Source organism: Nuphar pumila, chromosome 8 (genome assembly GCF_984573655.1).
Source record: "Nuphar pumila chromosome 8, dmNupPumi1.hap1.1, whole genome shotgun sequence".
Taxonomy (NCBI): Eukaryota; Viridiplantae; Streptophyta; class Magnoliopsida; order Nymphaeales; family Nymphaeaceae; genus Nuphar; species Nuphar pumila.
This window is the reverse complement of record NC_143256.1, coordinates 123965339-123985200: the sequence shown is the minus strand read 5'-3', so window position 1 is coordinate 123985200 and position 19862 is coordinate 123965339. Positions and strand designations below refer to the sequence as shown.

At 38.6% G+C, this 19862-nt stretch overlaps 1 protein-coding gene across 1 annotated transcript; it reads right to left on the bottom strand.

The window, feature by feature from the left end:
• Positions 1-230: 230 nt before the first annotated feature.
• LOC149830572 (mediator of RNA polymerase II transcription subunit 14-like) lies at positions 231-16953 on the bottom strand. Its single transcript, XM_090016618.1, has 8 exons — positions 16615-16953; positions 12083-13159; positions 11537-11631; positions 10151-10325; positions 7838-8882; positions 6704-7734; positions 4113-5224; positions 231-3510 (listed from the first exon to the last, which is right to left on the bottom strand). Exons 1-8 carry the CDS (start codon positions 16816-16818, stop codon positions 2718-2720), a joined length of 5532 nt encoding a protein of 1843 aa, XP_089872744.1. The 5' UTR covers positions 16819-16953; the 3' UTR covers positions 231-2717.
• Between the last annotated feature and the right edge of the window lie 2909 nt (positions 16954-19862).

Sequence of the window (19862 nt, the reverse complement as noted above, 5' to 3'; positions counted from 1 at the left end):
GAACCCTGAGGTTCTTCACCATGCTCAAGTCTCGCCAACATTTGAGCTGATCAGCCCAAAATTGCCAACTTATCGAAAGTGCCGAGCAAGCACATTTTCTCTCTTTATTCATTCAAGTCCAGAAGCACGTTTTATGTATTTGGCTCATAACCTACCCCTTATAGTCTCCCAGCAATCTAACATAAGGTAGATTTCTTTTGTTTGTAGGTATGTCTTATCTCCAACTATAATAAACTCATGAACCATTCCATTCATTTCTATGAATGTACAGCCAGTGGGTTCCTTCACAAATTTAGGGTGAGTTTGAAAAACGGACGCAGACAGGGATGCACTGTCCTGTCTTGTACTGGTCGGGGCCTGGCATGATGCACTGTCCCACCTTGTCCACGTGCTCAAAAATTTATTTATTATTGATCTTTTTTAATGCTGTTTTAGCGTCCAAAATAGCATCTGCATGTCCTTCATTTTGCGTGGGCCCATGCACTGAGCATCCAGTGGATACGTGCATTCCACGTGTCAAATGCCCCTTATTTTTCATCTTCACCGCATCTTCCCACTGTCCAGCCGAGCGGTACATGTTTGATTGGAGTACACACCACTTTGATGGGTCTAGTTCGATAAGCCGTTTCCCAGCATCCACAGTCAGCTCCACATTGCCTATGAACCTGGCAACCTCCAAGCAGAGCTCCCCACACAAACCTGTCTTGTTCTCCTGACATTCCATGTATAAATTCTTTTACCTTTTGAAGTACCCCAGCATGGCCAAGTAGATCAACCATGGACGCCACACACATGATGACCCATATCAGGCACAAGGTCATATCCACTGCTCATTGCCTACGCCATTAGTTAAATAAGCCTGCATGACTACATGCACAATTGCACATGTGCCCCCTGAGGTTCACTGCTTTGGCCATGCATAACCAAGCATATGATTATTGCAGTCGACACAGATACATCCCGCTTCAATGTCTTTACATATACCTTTTATGCATTGTCGATGCTCCCATGCTCCCACAATTTGATTACAACATATCCAAGAATGCAGTCACCACAAACTCATCAACGGTGATCTTGTCCTCCAAGTAAACATGTGCCCAGATTCCTTGTTGCAGTACATCCAAATCAGCACAAGCAGATGGAACACTGAGCAAGGTGACCACATTTGGTTTAACCTTGGTCTTCATTTCCTCAAACAGGCTCAGAGTTTCCTTGCTCATCCGGCTTTGGGCATACCCAGCCAACAACGCATTCAATGTCACCAAATTTCAGAGGCATTTTGTAGAAGAGTTTCCTGAAGGCTGCGACATTTCCTATTCATATCAACCAAAGCAGACTGTAGGAGCACTCCAAGCTTGAACTTACTCTCCATAATCCATGAATGAACTCACTACCCATGTCTCCAAATTTCTTGCTCGTGCACAGGCTGTCAACACAGTGACCATCATGACCACATCCGGCTCTACACCCACAACCCACCATCCTCTCAAACATATCAATCGCCTGGACAGTCTCGAGATTGCACACAGCAATTGATCATGGTGTTCCAGCAGACCAAGTCTCTCTGAGGCATATCGTCAAACACTTTTCTCGCAGCTGCCTGATCCCCACAAGAGAAAATATGAATAAACTCATCCTGAATAAAACCATCTTAGTCAAGCCTGACTGAGATCACCCAGCCATGAATTTCCTGCCCCGGTTGAGCGGATCCCAATTGGGTGCACGCCTTGATCAGGAAGGTGAAAGTGTGGCAGTCAAATAGAGTCCAACTATCCTGCATTTCTCAGAAAGTCAATGGCGAGCTCAGGGAAGGCACTGCCAGCATAGCTGCAGATGATGGTCTTGCTGATGAAGGTGTTGGGGAGAAGAATCCCAGAAGACGAGGCAGGCATAGTCGAAGCTGTCATGTGGTGACATAGAGCAGAAGGCCACAACTTGGCTGATGCTAAAACATATTCGGTCTTTGATTATGTGGAACCCTTTGGGTCATTTACAATAACTAAAAAGCAAACCATGTTTTGTTACGGTTCTATATTTTGGACTCTACCCAAACCCATAACTCTATTAAAATCGAGCTGAGTTACATGAGAGAGAGAACATTGCCTGTATTTGAGCACGCATGCGTGCGTGCACCTACACACGCACACACCATAATGAAGCTTCATCTCATCCTTCTGCAATATGTTAAATCTTTTTCAGATGAAAGTTCAGCAGTAGACAGACAAACAAAGCAATCTACCTTATAAATTATAAAGGCTGAAAACTTCTTACAACCCAAGAATATGGGTTCCTAAGCACCAATTTGCACACACCTTCCAACAGAAGGTAGCGCTCAAAATTTTCAGCAGAACAGAATTCCCGTGTATAAACACCGTGTACCACTACATCAGCCATCTGTACATTTATCAATAATACCAACTGCAAAATCAATTTTACAAAACTCGCCAACACCATCCACCTCTGTACATCACACCCAACTTTCCCTTCTGTGGTCGCCTACTGAAACCACTTCGTTAATGGTGGCTGAGATCTTTCACAGGCAGCCGAAACTGAATAGAGAACTTGTCAACTGCTCATAATCCACAGCATATATATCCAACTATTAGATAAAAACGTTAGCCCTTAGCAGAAGATGGGAGCAAATAGTAACTGCTGGTACGCATGACTTGTGAACACTGATTAGTAAGAAGGTAACATTCATCATGTGGTCTGCAATATCAGGTTGCAGCAGAACCGTCTCTTAACTGCTGGAGAGAGTTTTGAAGTGCTCGCAGCAAGAACTCTGCAATTATTCTTAACCTTCCCTGATTACCATCACCTCCGGCATTTCCACAACCATAGACCTCCACTGCCTTTGTTACCCTCTGTTTACATCTCTCCCAGTCTTCTAACCGTGACCAGCAAGCTCGGCCCCCATGACTTCCTTCCATTCCCAGAAGAGACATATGTGTTGTCTCAACAAAAGTGTACCTCAACCGAATGGAAACACAGTATGGAAGCCAAGCTGCACCACCGGCAGCATTTATGTGTGGTACATGAGTTGGGTCTAAACCAAGAGTAAGGCCAAAATCAACAGAATTATGCGCCCGGTCATAGTGAATGTTACTCTTTGATATTCCACGGCCAGAGTTTTCTGTATGCTCATCCACAGAAAATCCAGCATGACTCTCAAGACACAGCTCAATTTGAGGCCTTTGCACCGAGGCAACATCACCAAATTGTCCCTGTAACAAGCCTTTCTTCCAGGATATCAGCTTCAAGAATTCCCGGAGAACTGAAACAGGCAATGTGAGCAAGGTAATAAAAGAAGCTACTCGAGATGCATCATAGGGCTCTGATGCTACACGTCGACTGAAGTAGTCACATATCTCTGATATTTCAGAGGCACTGAGCTCCACCTGGGCATTGAGTTGATTTTGTTGTTGTGGTTGCTGTTGATGGAACCGTTTCGCACTCAAGACTTGGAGTAGAAGTTGCATGCGGTGTACACTCACAGCAAAAACATAACCCCTGCAAAGGAAATGGAGTTAAGTACAACAGTAATTACAACAAAATGAAGAAATTAAAAGCAAATCCTGTCGTGTGTGTGCCCACTGTTTAGCAATTTTATAAAGAGAACATTAAAAACATTATGCGTTCCTAAAGTGCACCAACAGTTATATCACTATAAAATTACAAAAATGTGTGGTGGGGACAATGCATGAAATCACCATGTCATTTTCACACCTCGTAGGGGTATAAATTTGTGGTAAACTTGTTTTGTATATAATGCACAGCAACAAATTTGTTAACCAAGTCAGCATTGTATAGACCTCAAGTGCATAGGACCTCAAAAAAGAGCAAGCTTCAGCTTAATCAATCCCAACACAAAGTCACAACGGACGAAATGTCTCAATGCCAGCAAACTAATTACTTATGACTTCATAGAATTTTAGTTTTGCTTTTCAAGGTTAAAAAAACAATATAATCGAAAAACACATGAAGAAGAAATGTGCAGAAGTCAAAGGTGGTGGAGACAGTTAAAAAACAAAAAATTAGAGAAAAAAAACAGGATGAGATGCTAAGAAACAAAATCATTTTCCATAACACAGATTGCATATAGATGCTCTTACCCCACAAAGAACCGCAAGGCTGGCTGCTCCAGGTCCAAGTTCAAGAGTGTTCCTTCGTTATCTTTCAAAATAGAACCAAGGATTTCCTTGAGAAGGTCAGGTAACTGTGCAAACAGCCACAAGACTCCTAGATATTTTAGGATACTTCTAAGGACCTTCTTCAGAGCAGCAAGAGGAACCCAACCACCTCCATAGCCACCATCATCTCCAAGCCCCATGAAAGCAGCACTCAGTTCTCCTCTAACTTGGACCCCAGTCCCAGGTGAAAGACGAACCGGCAAGCCTGAGTTTGCAGCAGCCAAGTTTGAGGCTCCAAGCAGGTTGCTGCCTATTCGGCTCAAACCAACACCTTGGCTTCCAGCCACAGTACCTGATCTAGAAAATCCAACAGAAGCAACAGTATTCATTCGGATACCAGAAACGGCAGTTGCCTGAGAAGATATTGAACTTGAGCTTGGATTTGCATTGCTTGAATTCACAGGCCCAACTGCACTTGGTGCTCCCCCACCAAAATTAGTATCAAAATTGTTCAATCCCTGAACAACATGCTCCATTATAAAAGGACGAAACTGTGGACAAGGAAGGGAGCCACCAGCTGCAGCACCACCCTTTGGAGGTGTTGCTGGCTGTAACCACACTTGATCGCCAGCAAAGCAGCGCATATCAACTGAAAAGTTTTTACGATAGATGATGCGTATCCAATATGGACCTCCTAGTACGACAGACACATCAGTAGGCAGCAGTGAGCTAGGAACAATTCCAGGTCCACCTCTTCCAGCAGCAGAGAGCATAGCAGCATTATGAGGGCCATGACTGCTGAGAGACCCCATTGTAGAAGTGTTTCCAGCAAGATTCCCAATTGCAGGACCTGATGTAGGTTGGTTTGTGTTGGAAGACAAACAACCTGGAAGTAATCCTTGAGATGCTACAATAGCGTTTTGTCTAAGGACTGTAGACATGCTAACGGTTGTGGCATGGACTGAAGAAGAACCAGGACCAACCACACGAGCAGGGCGAATTGCACCAGCAAGAGCAAGCAGTGGCCCAGCAGTGAGGCGGATACAGTCTAGAAGAGATGATACCTCAGCTCCATTGATGAAATCCTCCAAGAACTTCAGGGAAAAAGAAATTCTCAAATTAAAAACTATGCCAGATGGTATGAAATCAAATTGAAAAAGTTTGGGCAAAAAGAAGCATTTTAGAGTTGCCAACCAGTTTGTTTTAGTGCAAGCAATTTCATTAACTACAACAACGTCAATCTTCAATCAGGAACAGGTAAAATCAGCTAAACTGCCAACTGTAATATTGTACAAGAAATCAGAACAAACACAATATTAGAAGCATTTTCAAATTAATCCTAATTAAAAACTTTGTAGACCCCTGGAGAATTTCAAACCCCATCACCTGGACCATGCAAAATGGTCACACAAATAATGGTACCAAATAATTCAGTCGGGTTGGATATGGAAATTTTAGATCTGAACCATGTAAATGCCCATTCAAGAGGAAATGTTATAGACTCTTGGAGAAGTGCAAACTTCAAAGTCCATCGTTTGAATAATGCAAAACCAACAATCTAAATTAAGTGGAGGAGCTTGCTAACAATCCAATCAGGTAACATGAGTGGTAGCGGGTTCTCAAAAAAAGGTAAATGGATGAAAAGTAACCAGCAGGAAGAGCATATGCTTTAAAATAAGTTGGATCTTTACTTACGTTGATATTATAAGCAAGTCAATGATCATATACCCTTTCATATAAGTGCACACAATAGACGGACCCATGAAAAAACAATCAGAAGCAAAGAGCCAAGAAATTAGATCAGAGAGTACAGAAATACTCCCACAAACTTCTTAACATCTTTCTGTGAGTCATAATAAAGGTATGCATCATGAAACAAATTTAAGTTAAAAAGCTTGGAATATTTTGAGGGAAAAATAAGTCTGCAATTGCTTAATTAAACTGGCATGTGCATTCAATCAAAACATTAGCTTCAGAAAAGGGAAACTGTCAAGGTTAAAAAGGCCTGGTAACAGTAACAAACTAGTAAAACTATTGGAAAACACAAACAAAGATCTAAGCATCTTGGTCGAGCAACAAGTTAAGTGGGCAATCAATAAGATGATTGGTGAAAAGAAATACATCTCTGCATGTGACATAGGTTGCCCACCTGCTTTAAAAAACCAAGAAACACTGGGAGTGTCTGTGTTCCAATTCTTGGCTAGGTTTTTGGTTGACCAATTAACAATTTACAAATTTCACCTTAATTGTTTTTCTTGTTATTCTCTAATTCCTCCCTTTATGCACCACTTGGACAATATAACTACTATTCAAAATTTTGCATTTCTCATTATAATTAAATCAGAATAGTTCATGAAACCTGAGAGTGAATAACAAAAAACAGCAGGAAACATAAAACATGTTCATACTTTGTGCCTTATCAATTTTCAGTTTCTCTATCAGGCCAACACAATACCAACAGAAAGGTAGTCTTCAGAAAATAGGGTCAGGGACTAACTTTTGCAAACAAATGCCAACAGAATCAAGTGAATATTGAGATCTACAAGATATTTAAGCTGATGTTGAAAGCTAACCTTAGTATGAGGCCAAAGTTGGTCAGGTGAGACATGCATTGTGCAGCCCTCTTTACCAGCTTCCCATTCAATAACAAAACGTACAACTATGCCTGGCATCGAACCGAAATAACTAAACCACAGACTCATTAGGCCAACAGCTTCAATCCTGAATGACTTCTTCAATTGATCAGACATTTTATCAGCAATGTCAGTTATGCCCTTTGTCCCAACCTGTCCCTTATCCTCGGAACTCCCATGAGCATCATCTGGCTTATCCTCCATTCTTACGCCTAGTAATTTCCGCATACCAAGGGCAAATAAGCGTGCATTTGAAAGCCTTTGTAAATCCTCCACCAGTTTTTGAATACTAGATTCCTCAACAGTTTTGTAACAAAGTAAGACACCTTCGGAATCATATCGAATATGAGAATCTATGTCAGATGCATTTGCAATTCGAACTCCACCACCCCATGCACTACTGGTACTCCCTTTCTGAAGCTCCCAGAGGTCCCTAAAATGCTGGTCATTAACTTTAACATCCCAGCACATGGTTCCAGGGCTACCAAGACGCAAGCATATTCGTTGCCATGAATTATCACTGGACAGTGGCAGCCGGAACCACAAGTTACAGGATGGGTTTCTCAGGCCTACTTCCTCTACATAAGAGATGTCAAGAGCAACCATCTGACTCGTAAGCCTAGCATGCTTGATGCTGAGAGAACAGTGGCGGACTACATGAAGAAGAACTGCAAAATATACACTAGACGGTGCATGCCCATGATTTGCTTTAGTTAACAAATTCCCATACGAGCAAGACCCTGACCTAGATGTCAATGAAAAAGAGCATATATCTGGTGAAACAGCATGAAGTGAGCTGACTGATTCTGATATTTTTCGTCTCCTGCGTGGTTCAGATAGAGCTTCTAAGTTTTGCAATGAAGGAATGCTGGCCAGTATACTAGAAAGAGAACGCTTTCGCAAGTTTTTCTCACTTCTTGTAGTTCCATCAAGAGCTGAGCTAGGAGATGTTCCAGACTCTGGTGTTTGACCTGAAAAAGAGAACATCAAAACAGTCAGATACAATGTGCCAAAAATAAGGGGAAGGCAAACTAAAAACATCAAACACATAAGTTACAAGAGCTCAGATCTTACATACGGGAGATGCCATTCGTGAGCTGGATCCAGAACTTCTCATTGGAGAACCAACTGAATGAGCAGAAAGTGAACTTTTGGGGCCACTAGATTTAGTAGTTACAGCTGAACCTCGGGATGTTCGAACTGGAGGTGCCATGTGACTTGTCCTACCTCCAGACACCAATGTATGTGGTTCTTTTGGGGCTTCATTTAGTATTCTTAACTGGTCTTCATCCATTGTGGAGTAAAGACCAACATCGGCAGGATGAGGTGGCGATCGAAATGATAAAGAATCTATATCAGATTTTGGCACTGATGGTTTTGGAATAGGCGGGCTTTTTACAAGGCCAGTGGAAGAGAAAGAATTCACTGAAGAACTATGAAGCATGTTCTTCATACTGTTTGATGGATAGGAAGGACTACTAGTTGGCAGGGCTCCAGTAGCAAATTTTGAAAAATTACTAGCCTGAGGAATCTGTAAAATACTGTCAGACTTCGAGGAGGTTAGCCCTACTTTTATTCCTTGGTAACTTACTTGACTAGAACCAAGAGGAGAATTAGAAGATGCAGTTATTGATGAGATTTGGCTCTTAATTGGCAAAGAAAGAGGTAATGATGCACCTTTCTCAATTCCAAAAACCTCATCAGCGAGAGATGAAAAGGATGACTTTTTAGAACCAATAATATGAATAGAACCTTCATGTGCAAAATCAGAAGAAAGTCCATGTTCTGAGGAATGAGTAGAGATGGCAACATCTTTTGGAATAACATTTAACTTTTCCCAGTTCAGAAGATTTAAGTTCACCTCATCATCTGCCAAATGCATCTTGCTGACATCAATTTTTTTGAAGCATTTAATACTGCTAATATCACCAACTACACCAGACATCCCAGATGGATCTGGTTGCAACTCCAGAAGTGTAAAAAGTGGTTTGAAACCCCTATCAAGCTGCATCACCAGATAATAAGAGCTTCCACATTGAGGAAACCCCATTAATAACAAATCCGATCCATTTCCTATGGTCTTGGGTAATTTAACAATGGCAAAACCCTGTTCATACACCTGCAAGGTATACATTATCCATAGTGGATATTACTAACAGAAAGGACTTCAAACAAACTAACAAGATATGAAAAGGGACCCATGACAATAAGTAAAAGAACAGAAATCTTCAAACACCGGAATCACAAAACGTGGAAAACATTTTAGAACATGCTGATTCTACAATAGGAACAACTAAATAATGAAAAGAGGCAACAGTTTAAACAACCTCATACTGTTAAAACAACGAAAGTCTGGACTTTAAAAGCTATGCCTAGCATGGTCCTAACATGAAGTGAAAGTTCTATTTATATTAAAGAATCCTAGTAGTGTTTTGTACAAATAGCAATCAAGTGTCCAATACTACAACATGCCGTTTATGAATGACATTTTAACTTGATTTACAATTTTAACCCCCATACGCTACAACAGTGACCAGACTAGCTCTCCCCCGCAAGTTGAGTCTTGTTTTTAAACATGAAGAACTTGTGATTAAATAGTGTTCTTTTTTTTTAACATCACATCTATCATAATATTTTAAAAACCACCATCTGCCCTAAAATATAGCAAAAAACCAATGCATTAAGGGAGATAAACTAGCATGACCAGAAGCATAACCATATCTGAATCCATCAAACCCAGACCCAGTAACCTTTCATTTGTTTCAATAGACTTCACAGTTGTGCATGTTATGTAGACTAATATAGAAATTGAATCTTGATCACTACTCTGAATTCCCTAATTACCAATATCCTTTGAAATTTCATTCATCATCAAATAAGAAATTTTCCTTCCCAAAGCTTGGAACAAAATAAAATTTCTATAGAATAGCATGCAATCAGTAACTGCAAAGTTCCTTTTCCCAAACTTGATGCACAACAGGATCTAAATAAAAGTGAAAATAATGAATTAATGAGCTGATATAGTTTCCTGCTAAAGCTTTGTCTGCAAAACAATTTCTAGTACATTATAAGGCACCGACACCTAAACAAACAAGATGTCAGGAATGTTTGAAAAGCTGCATGAATGACAACTATCACTTAGTAGTACATAAGAGAAGACCAAGAGTTGTCCTTTTTTGGTATTCATAACAAGAAAAATTAAACCAAAACATCTAAAACTAAGGCAAGTGAAAGTCAAGAAAAAATGATCTGATAAGTGAGAACAAAAGAGAAGTGCACCCCAACATGTCCTGTTCAATGTAACAAAAACAACTCAACATAATAAACAAAAGCACTTCAGAAAACAGACATGAAGGTCCTTAGAATGAGTCTAAATGTGTACATTACCTTGAGGCCTAGAAATCTTCCCATTGATGCGAACAAGTGCAAAATACTCTTATTCCGCAAGCTTATAAACACTTCAGCTGAAGTCATGCTCCCTTGGTTTAATGCTTCTTCACATTCTAACAATGCAGATGGCGAAATAATATTCTTTGAAGATCGAAGAAGATAGTAGCCGTTCCTGTAATTTCAGTGGTTGCTTAAAACTATGAAGTAATCACACAAACAAACAGATAATTTATTTCAGGAACCAACAAAAATAGACACTAAAATCACACCCACAAATGTGATCAAGTTAGTCTGACTTCTACACCAGAAACAGGTGCAACTTCATATGCATCATATTGGTAGTGACTAGTGAGAAATACAAAGATATGAGGCTCCCCATTTCTCCCAACCATTGTCCAACTCATCCAAAACTCAAAAATCAACAAGAATGAGGAATGTTTAAACCAAGGTTGCCAGTCGAGGAAGCGGGAGCAGGAAGCGAGGAATTTCAAAATTTTAGGAAGCGGGAAGCGTGGGATGACTTAAAAGTGAATCACGAACCGTCTCGGAAGCGACCTAGGAAGAGAACCGGAAGCGGCCTAGGAAGCGAAAAAAGAGAAAAAAATACAAAAAAATGAAAAAAAGGGAGAAGCGTGTTTCCCATAAAAGGGATGCACGCTTCCCATAAAAGGGAAACACGCTTCCCATTTATGGGAATCACACTTCCCAAAAAAATGGTGCTTCCCTGAGCGTTTCAGAAGCGCAACGTTTCGCGCTTCGGGAAAGCGCACTTCCCCATACTCCTAGGCGCTTCCGGTAACTCTGGTTTAAACCATCTAGTGGAATTTTTTCAATCACACCTTTCACAAAAGAAAGCCAATGATACCAAAGTCAACACCATAAGATATCTCCACAACTGGATTAAAATAACATTATGTATTAGTTGATCAATATTCACAAACAGGCAAAACTGTATTAAGGGGCAAAGAGTTGTCAGATTCTACATGGGTAAAGATGAACTCTAGGCTACCTTTTGAAGCATGTAACACCCCTTATTCAAACGTACATCATATAAATTAGTTAGTATTGCTAATTGATAAAATAATAAAAAAGCAACTATAAAAACTGCAATTATTAAAACCTTCGAACAAGCAAGTCCATTATAACATAACTAAAATTTGCATTGAATCACAAGTAAATAAACACAGCCTTTTCCTCAGTTGGCATACATGTTGGGGCAAGTAGTTTATCTTCATCAACAATGGTTCAATATATATTTATTATGAATAATCAACAATTCAATAAAATAAAATTCATGGACTTGTCAGCTATAAATATATTTCCCAACACTCACTGTTGACCAATAAAAGAACTGTTAAAGAGATATATTATACAAAGGCCAACCTGATGTTTATTCCAAGAGTAATGTATGATGATCCATATGCCCGAACACACAATACTTCCTCCCCACCTTCCATCACATCAGACTTATAACTGGCCTGCAAACAGTCCCAAAAGAATTTACATGAAGTAAGAAAAAAATAATAAAGAAAACTCAGATCCATGTAGTATGGCATTTGCTTAAGAGGCAAATTTGGTGATAAAAAAGAATCATCATTAATGAGGCTTCCTAAAAATCTGACATTAGAATTTTGAGGTGTTGTGGGTCCTGCAATTTTCAGGAAATCTATCTACCACATCTACAGTTGGTAAATAACTGGACTCTTTTTGAGACCAAATGGTTCAAAGGGAGATAAGAAGTTGGAAAAATGAAAGAATCAAAGTCCTGAGCTTAAAAAACACCACCTCCTGGGGGAGGCATTTGCCAAGTCTATTTTACAAAAGAATAAAAATGTGAACCATCTCATCAATTCCCAAATGCCCCCACCAATACCCATGCCAAGCATATTTACAAAATGAATTTGTGGCCAAAAATATTTCAGGAGTAACCTTTGCCAAGTCCGACTCAGTTTCATCTGACAAGCATCTAAGGATAACATCACCAGCAGTCTGACAGATTTGATTATTGCTGCTAAGTTCTTTATGGACTTCGAGCAAACAGGTATGCCTGTTACAGGCAATAGCTCTTAGCAGCAACTGTTCCACGTCAATGCAACTTTGATCAAGTAAGAACTCGGCTTCATTCCCTGTCACTGGGTCAATCACAAAAGCGCTATGAGAGCACCTTATCTGCAGATCTTGATTGCGCTCAATTTTAATGAAAGGTGATAAACCCAGATCAGACCCCCCACTACTTCTGTCAGGGTCTAACCAGTACATAATTCTCAAACCAGGGGTTTTTAGGCTTGAAGTAGCCAATTCAGGTTCGGTGTCTTGAGGTAACTGAACATGGGTCCCATGCCCTCCAGCTCCATCAGAGATGAGCTCAAAGCGAATCACATCTTTCCACCTACTCTGCCGAAGTATCTGGAGTTGCCTTACAATGGTATCCATCACAAGGGCAATACAGAACTCATGAAGGACAGAATACATTGTCATAAATGGATTTTCTGCAGAAGCCATTCTGCGCTCTAAGTCATCACGAAGAGCATGTTTGTGGAACTCTTCAAGCTTCACAAGCCCATTTTTATCACCTACAAGAAGCTCCAAATGCAATATCCTCCACATTGATAAATGTCCACGATATCCCAGAGTAAGTAGCACATTAAATTCTCCATCAACACAAAGTTGTGCAGCCCCATCAGATACTGTAACTTTAGAAATTTCTTTTGGCAGTGTTGATTCAAGCAATCTTGACCTTAGAAGTATGTCCAGTTTTTGTAAAGCAGGCTTTCTTTGCTCCTCAGCAAGCACATTTTGTCTCCCAATATCTTCAATGCATTTTGGCAAGCGTTGATATGTTCCGGTAAGAAGAACTTCAATAGCAGAGGGAACATCAAATATAGGGGCACGTGCTTGTTGCAATCCTTCATGTGTGAAGAACAAATAATCTGCAGCTTGGGTAAAACAAGTATCATGACTTGAAAGAGTTGATGCAAGTTGTTGACAATACTGAACCAACGGGATCTGCAAAAGCATATATTAGCCATAAGTACTTTGACCCAAGGTTGTAAGTATCGTATCGTTACCCGTGTCGATCGGGCCGAAAGTAACACCATATCATATTGTAAGCTTATCATAAAATTTTAATAAAAAATTCCAAAACAGTCAAAAAATATCAAGAAAATCAGAAAAAATTAGCAAAAAATCGTGACATGAAACAATGATGAATTGCAGAAAATATAACAATAAAATCACATATGAAGCGTTTGTTGCTGTGAGCCACATAAGACATCATCAAACATCAACTAATACAGAATCATAGATAATATTGCATGCATATCTCACAAGAACAATGGAAAATATTAAATATCTTGCAATTAATAACATGCCATAAGACTCATACTTTCATATTACATAAACAAAAATATCATGGCAATAGTTGCACTCAATTTTCAATTGGTTTTCACTCATTACTTGAGTGCACCATTGTCATGCCGGATCATCTTTATTGGAGGAGTGTGGAGCCTAATTTTTACCTTGATAAAAATCTTTAATTTTTACGGATCCAACTTTTGAAGAGTAGCTTTGTAATTTTACTCATAATAAAGATTTCTTACCTTAACCCATTTTCTTGAGAGAAAATAGTGAACATATACCTTTTTCTATATTAACCCACTTCTTTGGGTGAAAAAATGGTGGAAATACACTTCTAATGGCTTCTAGACAAATGCAGAAGTCAACCTTCAAAAGGCATTTAAAACCTAAAATGAAAAAGATAACTTTCAGCCTTTTTAAAGTGCACCGAAGGTGTATCGTATGAGACACCCTTTATCGTACAACACACACTGTATCATACGATACGGCACGATACAGGAGTGTATAGTACAATACACACAATACAGGTACAATACACACTCATATCATGATACGAGTGTGTATCGTATCACAAAACCCAAAATAACGATACTTACAACACTACTTTGACCAAATTGCAACTAACTGCTAGAGCTTTAATAGATCAGAATCCCACATATTCATGGTGGGAAAAAACTCATTTTTACAACTTTTATTTTAGTAGCACCAACTCAATTGGCATTACTCTAAGAAAATAGTGATAAAAAATGAAAAGTAAAATAAATCACACTCATAAATGCAAGGTCCCTAAATGATGTCCTAGCATTTACGCATAAATTAGATTAGCATGGTCTTTGGTAGCACCAAACTAATGGTGATTAAACCATGATGCAATCATACATCCTACAAATTTGTTCCAACTTTCAAAGAATTCATTAACAAATATTTGCAGCAACAGTTTTTCCACCTCAAAAGATTGGACAATAAAATCATCATTACTTTTCAAAACAGAGGAATATGTGAGGTGCATGTGTATTTATTAGAGGAGAACACACAAGGGAACATATTTGCTACAATCATTTGTACGCACAATCTAATTTGAATCTCATGATGCAAGTTGTTTTGACTCAATTTGACATTGTAGATGTGTTCAGTATGGTCTCTTTGTTCAAAATTGACCCTTGGATTGTGTTTTCTTGATGAAAAAAAAATTTATAGTCAAGAAATTTTGAAGCATTTATGGAGGAAAATGATGATTGAACAAGCCATGCACATGGTCATGTCCACAATATGTCTTTGTAGGCTTTATTCTACTTTTTTTAATTTACTTTACAAGTTAATGTGAAGATCTAAAACTCTATTTAGATCATAGTCACAGATATCCGCTATATTTTCAAAATATCATGATATTATTGCTGTAAAAAAATGAATTTATAGGCAAAATCTCAATATATTTTAAAAATATCAGGAATTTCAATTTATCATGATAATATTGGGAAAATCTCAAGAATTTATATTTATGTTTTATTGTTTGTTTGATTATATATATATATATATATATATAATATATATATATATATATCAGAGTCACCGATATCGTCCATATATTGAAAATAGCATGATATAATTGACTATTTCAAGGTAGCCGATAATATCAAGAATATATCACAATATTTTCAATATATCAGCAAATTAATATCTCACGATAAAAACATGATATTATCACGATACATACAGCTACAGAAAATTGTGGATGTTTTCAGATTTTGCTTTTTCTTTTAAAACCTTGTATTTATACTTATTTTTAGAATTTTTATTTAATTATTTTATATATTGCCAAAATATATCAACTTTTGAAAATCTCTCCAAGAAATACCATCACCGAGAAATTACCCTTAAGGATATAGGTGAGTAATGGGTAAGTGCAAAATAATAGGTGCTAAATGAGTTTTTCAGGGTTTTCATTTTATTTTTAAATTCTGACTGTACAGATGTGATCTATGTACTTGATTTTATAGGGATCAGCTCTTGAAGTGTTCGATTCCGACACATGTGTGCGTTTTTATAAGGTTTGAAAAATCAATGGTCCAAAATCTTTGTAAATTTTTGAGGCTCCAAATATCATTTTTTTATCAAAAACACATGATCCAAGTGAGGATTCCTCATAAATCGGCCATGCCAAACACATTTATGGTCAGAACTGCAAAAAAAATGGGCAGAAAAACCCATTTAGTATGTATCATTTAGCACATATCAATTTCACACCTCTCTCTCTCTCTCTCTCTCTCTCTCTCTCTCTCTCTCTATATATATATATATATATATATATATATATATATATATATATATATATATATATATATATATATATATATATATATATATATATATATATATATATATTGGCTACTAATGAAGGTAAGGAACTAATGAGTAGAAATCCCTCTTTTCTTAAAAAAAATCCATTTTTTTGTAGATCAAATGTCAAGGATGTGATCTACATAGTTTGTTTAATAGGAAACTTGTTTTGAATCATGTTATTATGAAAAGTAATTAAGTTTTTAAAGGGGCTCAAAAATCAACGGCCCATAATGTGCCAAGATTTCATAACTAAAAAAAATCCCGTTTTCACACCAGAAAAAACACAACCCAAAGCATGTTGAAATCATGCAGATTATGCAACAATACCAACTGAAAGGAGAAACCAACAGTACTGAAAGAAATTGTAGCACACAGCATAGAAAACAGTAACAAGCTACATAAAACTAAAACCGAACAAAAAAAAGTGAACAGTAGAGAAAAAAAACACTACCTTCTCAAAAAGAACCAATAATTCAGCAAAACCTCAGCAACACAAAGTCCAGTGTCAATAATCCATCCAAAGCATCAAAGAACTATTCATACAACCAAAAACCACTCAATATGATAAACCGACACCTATCCTAGAACGAAACTACATAATCCACCAACGGGCTAAATCAAAACCGACTCAATCGCTTAATTCCACCACAAAAGCCAAAATGTTCAGTACCAGCACAAACCCTAAGCCCAAAGACATCACGAAAACACTGCGGACAAGCAAAAATAATCCGGCGAAAGAAAAGCAAGAAACCGCAATCCCTCACCTGCTGGCACCATTTTGCGAGGACGTGGAGCCGGAGCATGCGCTGCCGCGTCCGGTTTATGTACTTGAGCAGGATGATCTTTTTCTCGGAGTCCGACTGTCCGTCCGACCTCTCTACGAGCTCCTTGAGCGAGAGGAACGAGTCCTCGGCGGCCCGCCGGACGAGTGCGGAGAATTCCACCGTCTGCTGACCCAAACCGGCCATCTTCCCCCGCAAGGCTCCCGGAGACCCGCTACCTAGGGCAGAAATCCGGCCTATTTCCGGCGAACCCGGACGGAAGGTTCCATTTTTCAGGCGAGGGAGAGAAAAAGAGGGCAAAATCACTGCCCTCCCCCACAAGCGAAAGTCAGAAAGCAACGAAAAGGCTAGGGTGGAGTATTTATAGACGACAGCGAGAGAGAGAGAGAGACGAATAAGGGAGGCCAACTAGATCACCAGGATAGGCTGCATGCGTATGTCTGGTGTGCCCCAAAAAGTGGGCCCTGGTTTTTTACCTTGCATTTTGGTCCTTGGTGGGCTCCAGCCTAGGCTCGCTACCTGGCTCGGTCTAGGTGTTCATGGTGCTGGCTTAATAGGCATGGTTTTTACGAAATTAGATTTGAACTTGGATTTGGATTTAAATTGTTTAAGCATTTGTATTTATTGATTTGATTTCCTAAGTATATATAACTTTGGGTCCATTGTCACAAATCTTGCTCTTGAGAAGTGTGTGTGTGTGTGTGGTGGTGGTGATAAATTAAAATTTTTGTTTTCTCAAGGAGTGTTTGTTTCATTCCAAAACATGAGAAAGAAACATATAAAAAAGGGCCTCTTTCACAAGGTTGTTTGAACAAACCCAAGCTGGGTTTGTACGGTGGAACCCATGCTATTTCACACCACTTGCCATTAGTAGGGGTGTGTGCCAATGGGCCGGGTTTGACCTGAACCTGGCCCATACCAAACCTTATAAGGTCATAGTTTGGTGATAAATAAGTCAGATTAGAATTCGTGTCTAACCCGAAGGGTCCAAGTAATATATGAAGTTGGGTATGGTTTGTGAAATATCATATGAGACCCAAAACCAATCCCAGTTTTGACAAAAAATCATTATTTTTGAAGTAAATTTTTGTTTTTATTTTTTCAGGTATGGTTCATGCAATCCTTATAAGATCCAGGTATGATTTCTCTTATGGTGGGTCTGATTAGACTCGGGTTCGGATGGGTACCAGCATAAAAAAACATGTCTGGGTCTGGTTCTACTTTGGTCATAACCAAACCTGACTGGTTGACACCCCTAGCCATTAGGAAGCAATTGAAGGCATCATCGCACACCCCATTATGCAGCAAACACCCCCTTAAAGAAGTCAGTTAGAGCTTGGCTCGATAAGTCTTGTGTTCAATTCCTATTAATTCCAACTTTGAAACAATGCATTTTTTCAAAACAAGTCAGCTCAAACTTGGGGCAAAAACCTCAATGGTTGATCTTCATAGTGCTGCTTTTATGAATTACATCCATTACTCATAGAATCTAGTATATGAGATAGTTGATGTATCAGCTTCAATGATTTGTATAAGTTTAAAGTTCTCTGGCTACTGAAATTTTATGCAAGATATCTCAAAGCTTATTCATATTTGAGTCAAATAAGCCTTCACTTAGGCGCTGTTTGAGAGCCTTGAATGAAGGTGTGTTGCAGTTTCCCCCAGTGCTCTCATGCTCGCTGCTGGTTGGAAGCAGCGGTGCCGCCAAAATACTATATTTGGGATGGAGTCGAAAACCATATTTTGGTAAGATGTGGAAATGGTGTTTCCATCTCAATGGAAGGCTCCCAAACACAACCTTAGTTGATTGAAAACAATCATGTTTAGGTAAAAATGACTGTTGAATATAACTTAAGCCCTCAGTTAAAGATCTTTCGACCTGGCAAGTTTCGCGGCAATTAGCCTAGTTGAGGACTTGGGCTTGATTACCCAGTGGGTGGATCAGGTACAATCACATTGCACACTTGAGTGTGCCGCCTGCCCATGGCAGCCCTCCATCTTTGGGGTACAGTCTATCAGCTGTGGGCCCAACAGGAGATGGAGAGTGGATCAGCTTCAGCAGTACACTAAAGTGTGCAATGTAATTGCACCTTATACGCGGTCGTAGTTGGTAGACTAGATAAGTCTCTGACATTACCAAATCCTTTGCCCATTGAGCAATAGTTTAGCCCTCACTAAATTTTTGACAATTCTTTGTCAAAGAAAACCTTGAAATCCAACTGATGCTGGGGATGAAACAATCATAGATAACTGAACTCCAGAGCCTAAAGGTGGCCATGCTTTTGCAAGGCAAAGGAAGTGAATTTAACATGAAGAAGTCACTTGAAGTTCATCAGGACTAACAACTTAGTTAGAAATTTCTGAACTTAAAGTTAGTCTTCAAGGGATTCAGTAACTTAACCAAAAAATCTCACCAATTCACCAAGTCAATTGGAATCAAAACATAAAGTTATCTGAGTTTGATTGGTGAAGTTTCCTATCTCTGGAACCAAACCCATCTACTCAATTGTACCATATGAAAGAAATGTGGATATGATGTTTGATCTTTTAAATGTCAACTTTGAGTGTTTTTAATAGAATATAATCATGATTGCAAGCACAGTTATGTGGTCAACAGCATCTTCATGGACATGGAACCTGAGACCATCAACCTTTACATTTAGCTTACTACTCATGAAGGGGTACTTGCCAAAATACAGCACCTTCAATCATTAGTCACTGAAGTTTTATTTATGTTACTGCATGATTTCTTGGAGTCCTTGATGTACTCTGATGATTCAATGGATGTTGTCTAAATTGAATCAAGTTGGTTCTTCACTCATTTTCTAGAAAATCGGCTGAATCGGATTCCTTTTTTTAGTTTTTATGATAATTACAATATTTATTGGCTATTTGATTGTTTAAGCATTAAATACATATTTTAGAATATGATTGGAACCTGTAAGTCATCATTTATTTTATTTCTGTATTTTTAAAAAATGTCCTATTTTTTATGATTTTAAAAGATCATTTTAAAATGATTTGATTCAATTCAATTCTGAACCAGCCAATTCTCTCAATCATTTTGAAAAACAATTCCGAATAGAAACCGATTCTGACAACATTGCTCAATAGGACCATTGAACATCAAATAAAGGAAATGACATTAGCAAAATCACATGCACACAAACAGACAAAGATACATGCCTAATATGATTTTACTTCATAATATTTGGTAAAATTTAATCTTT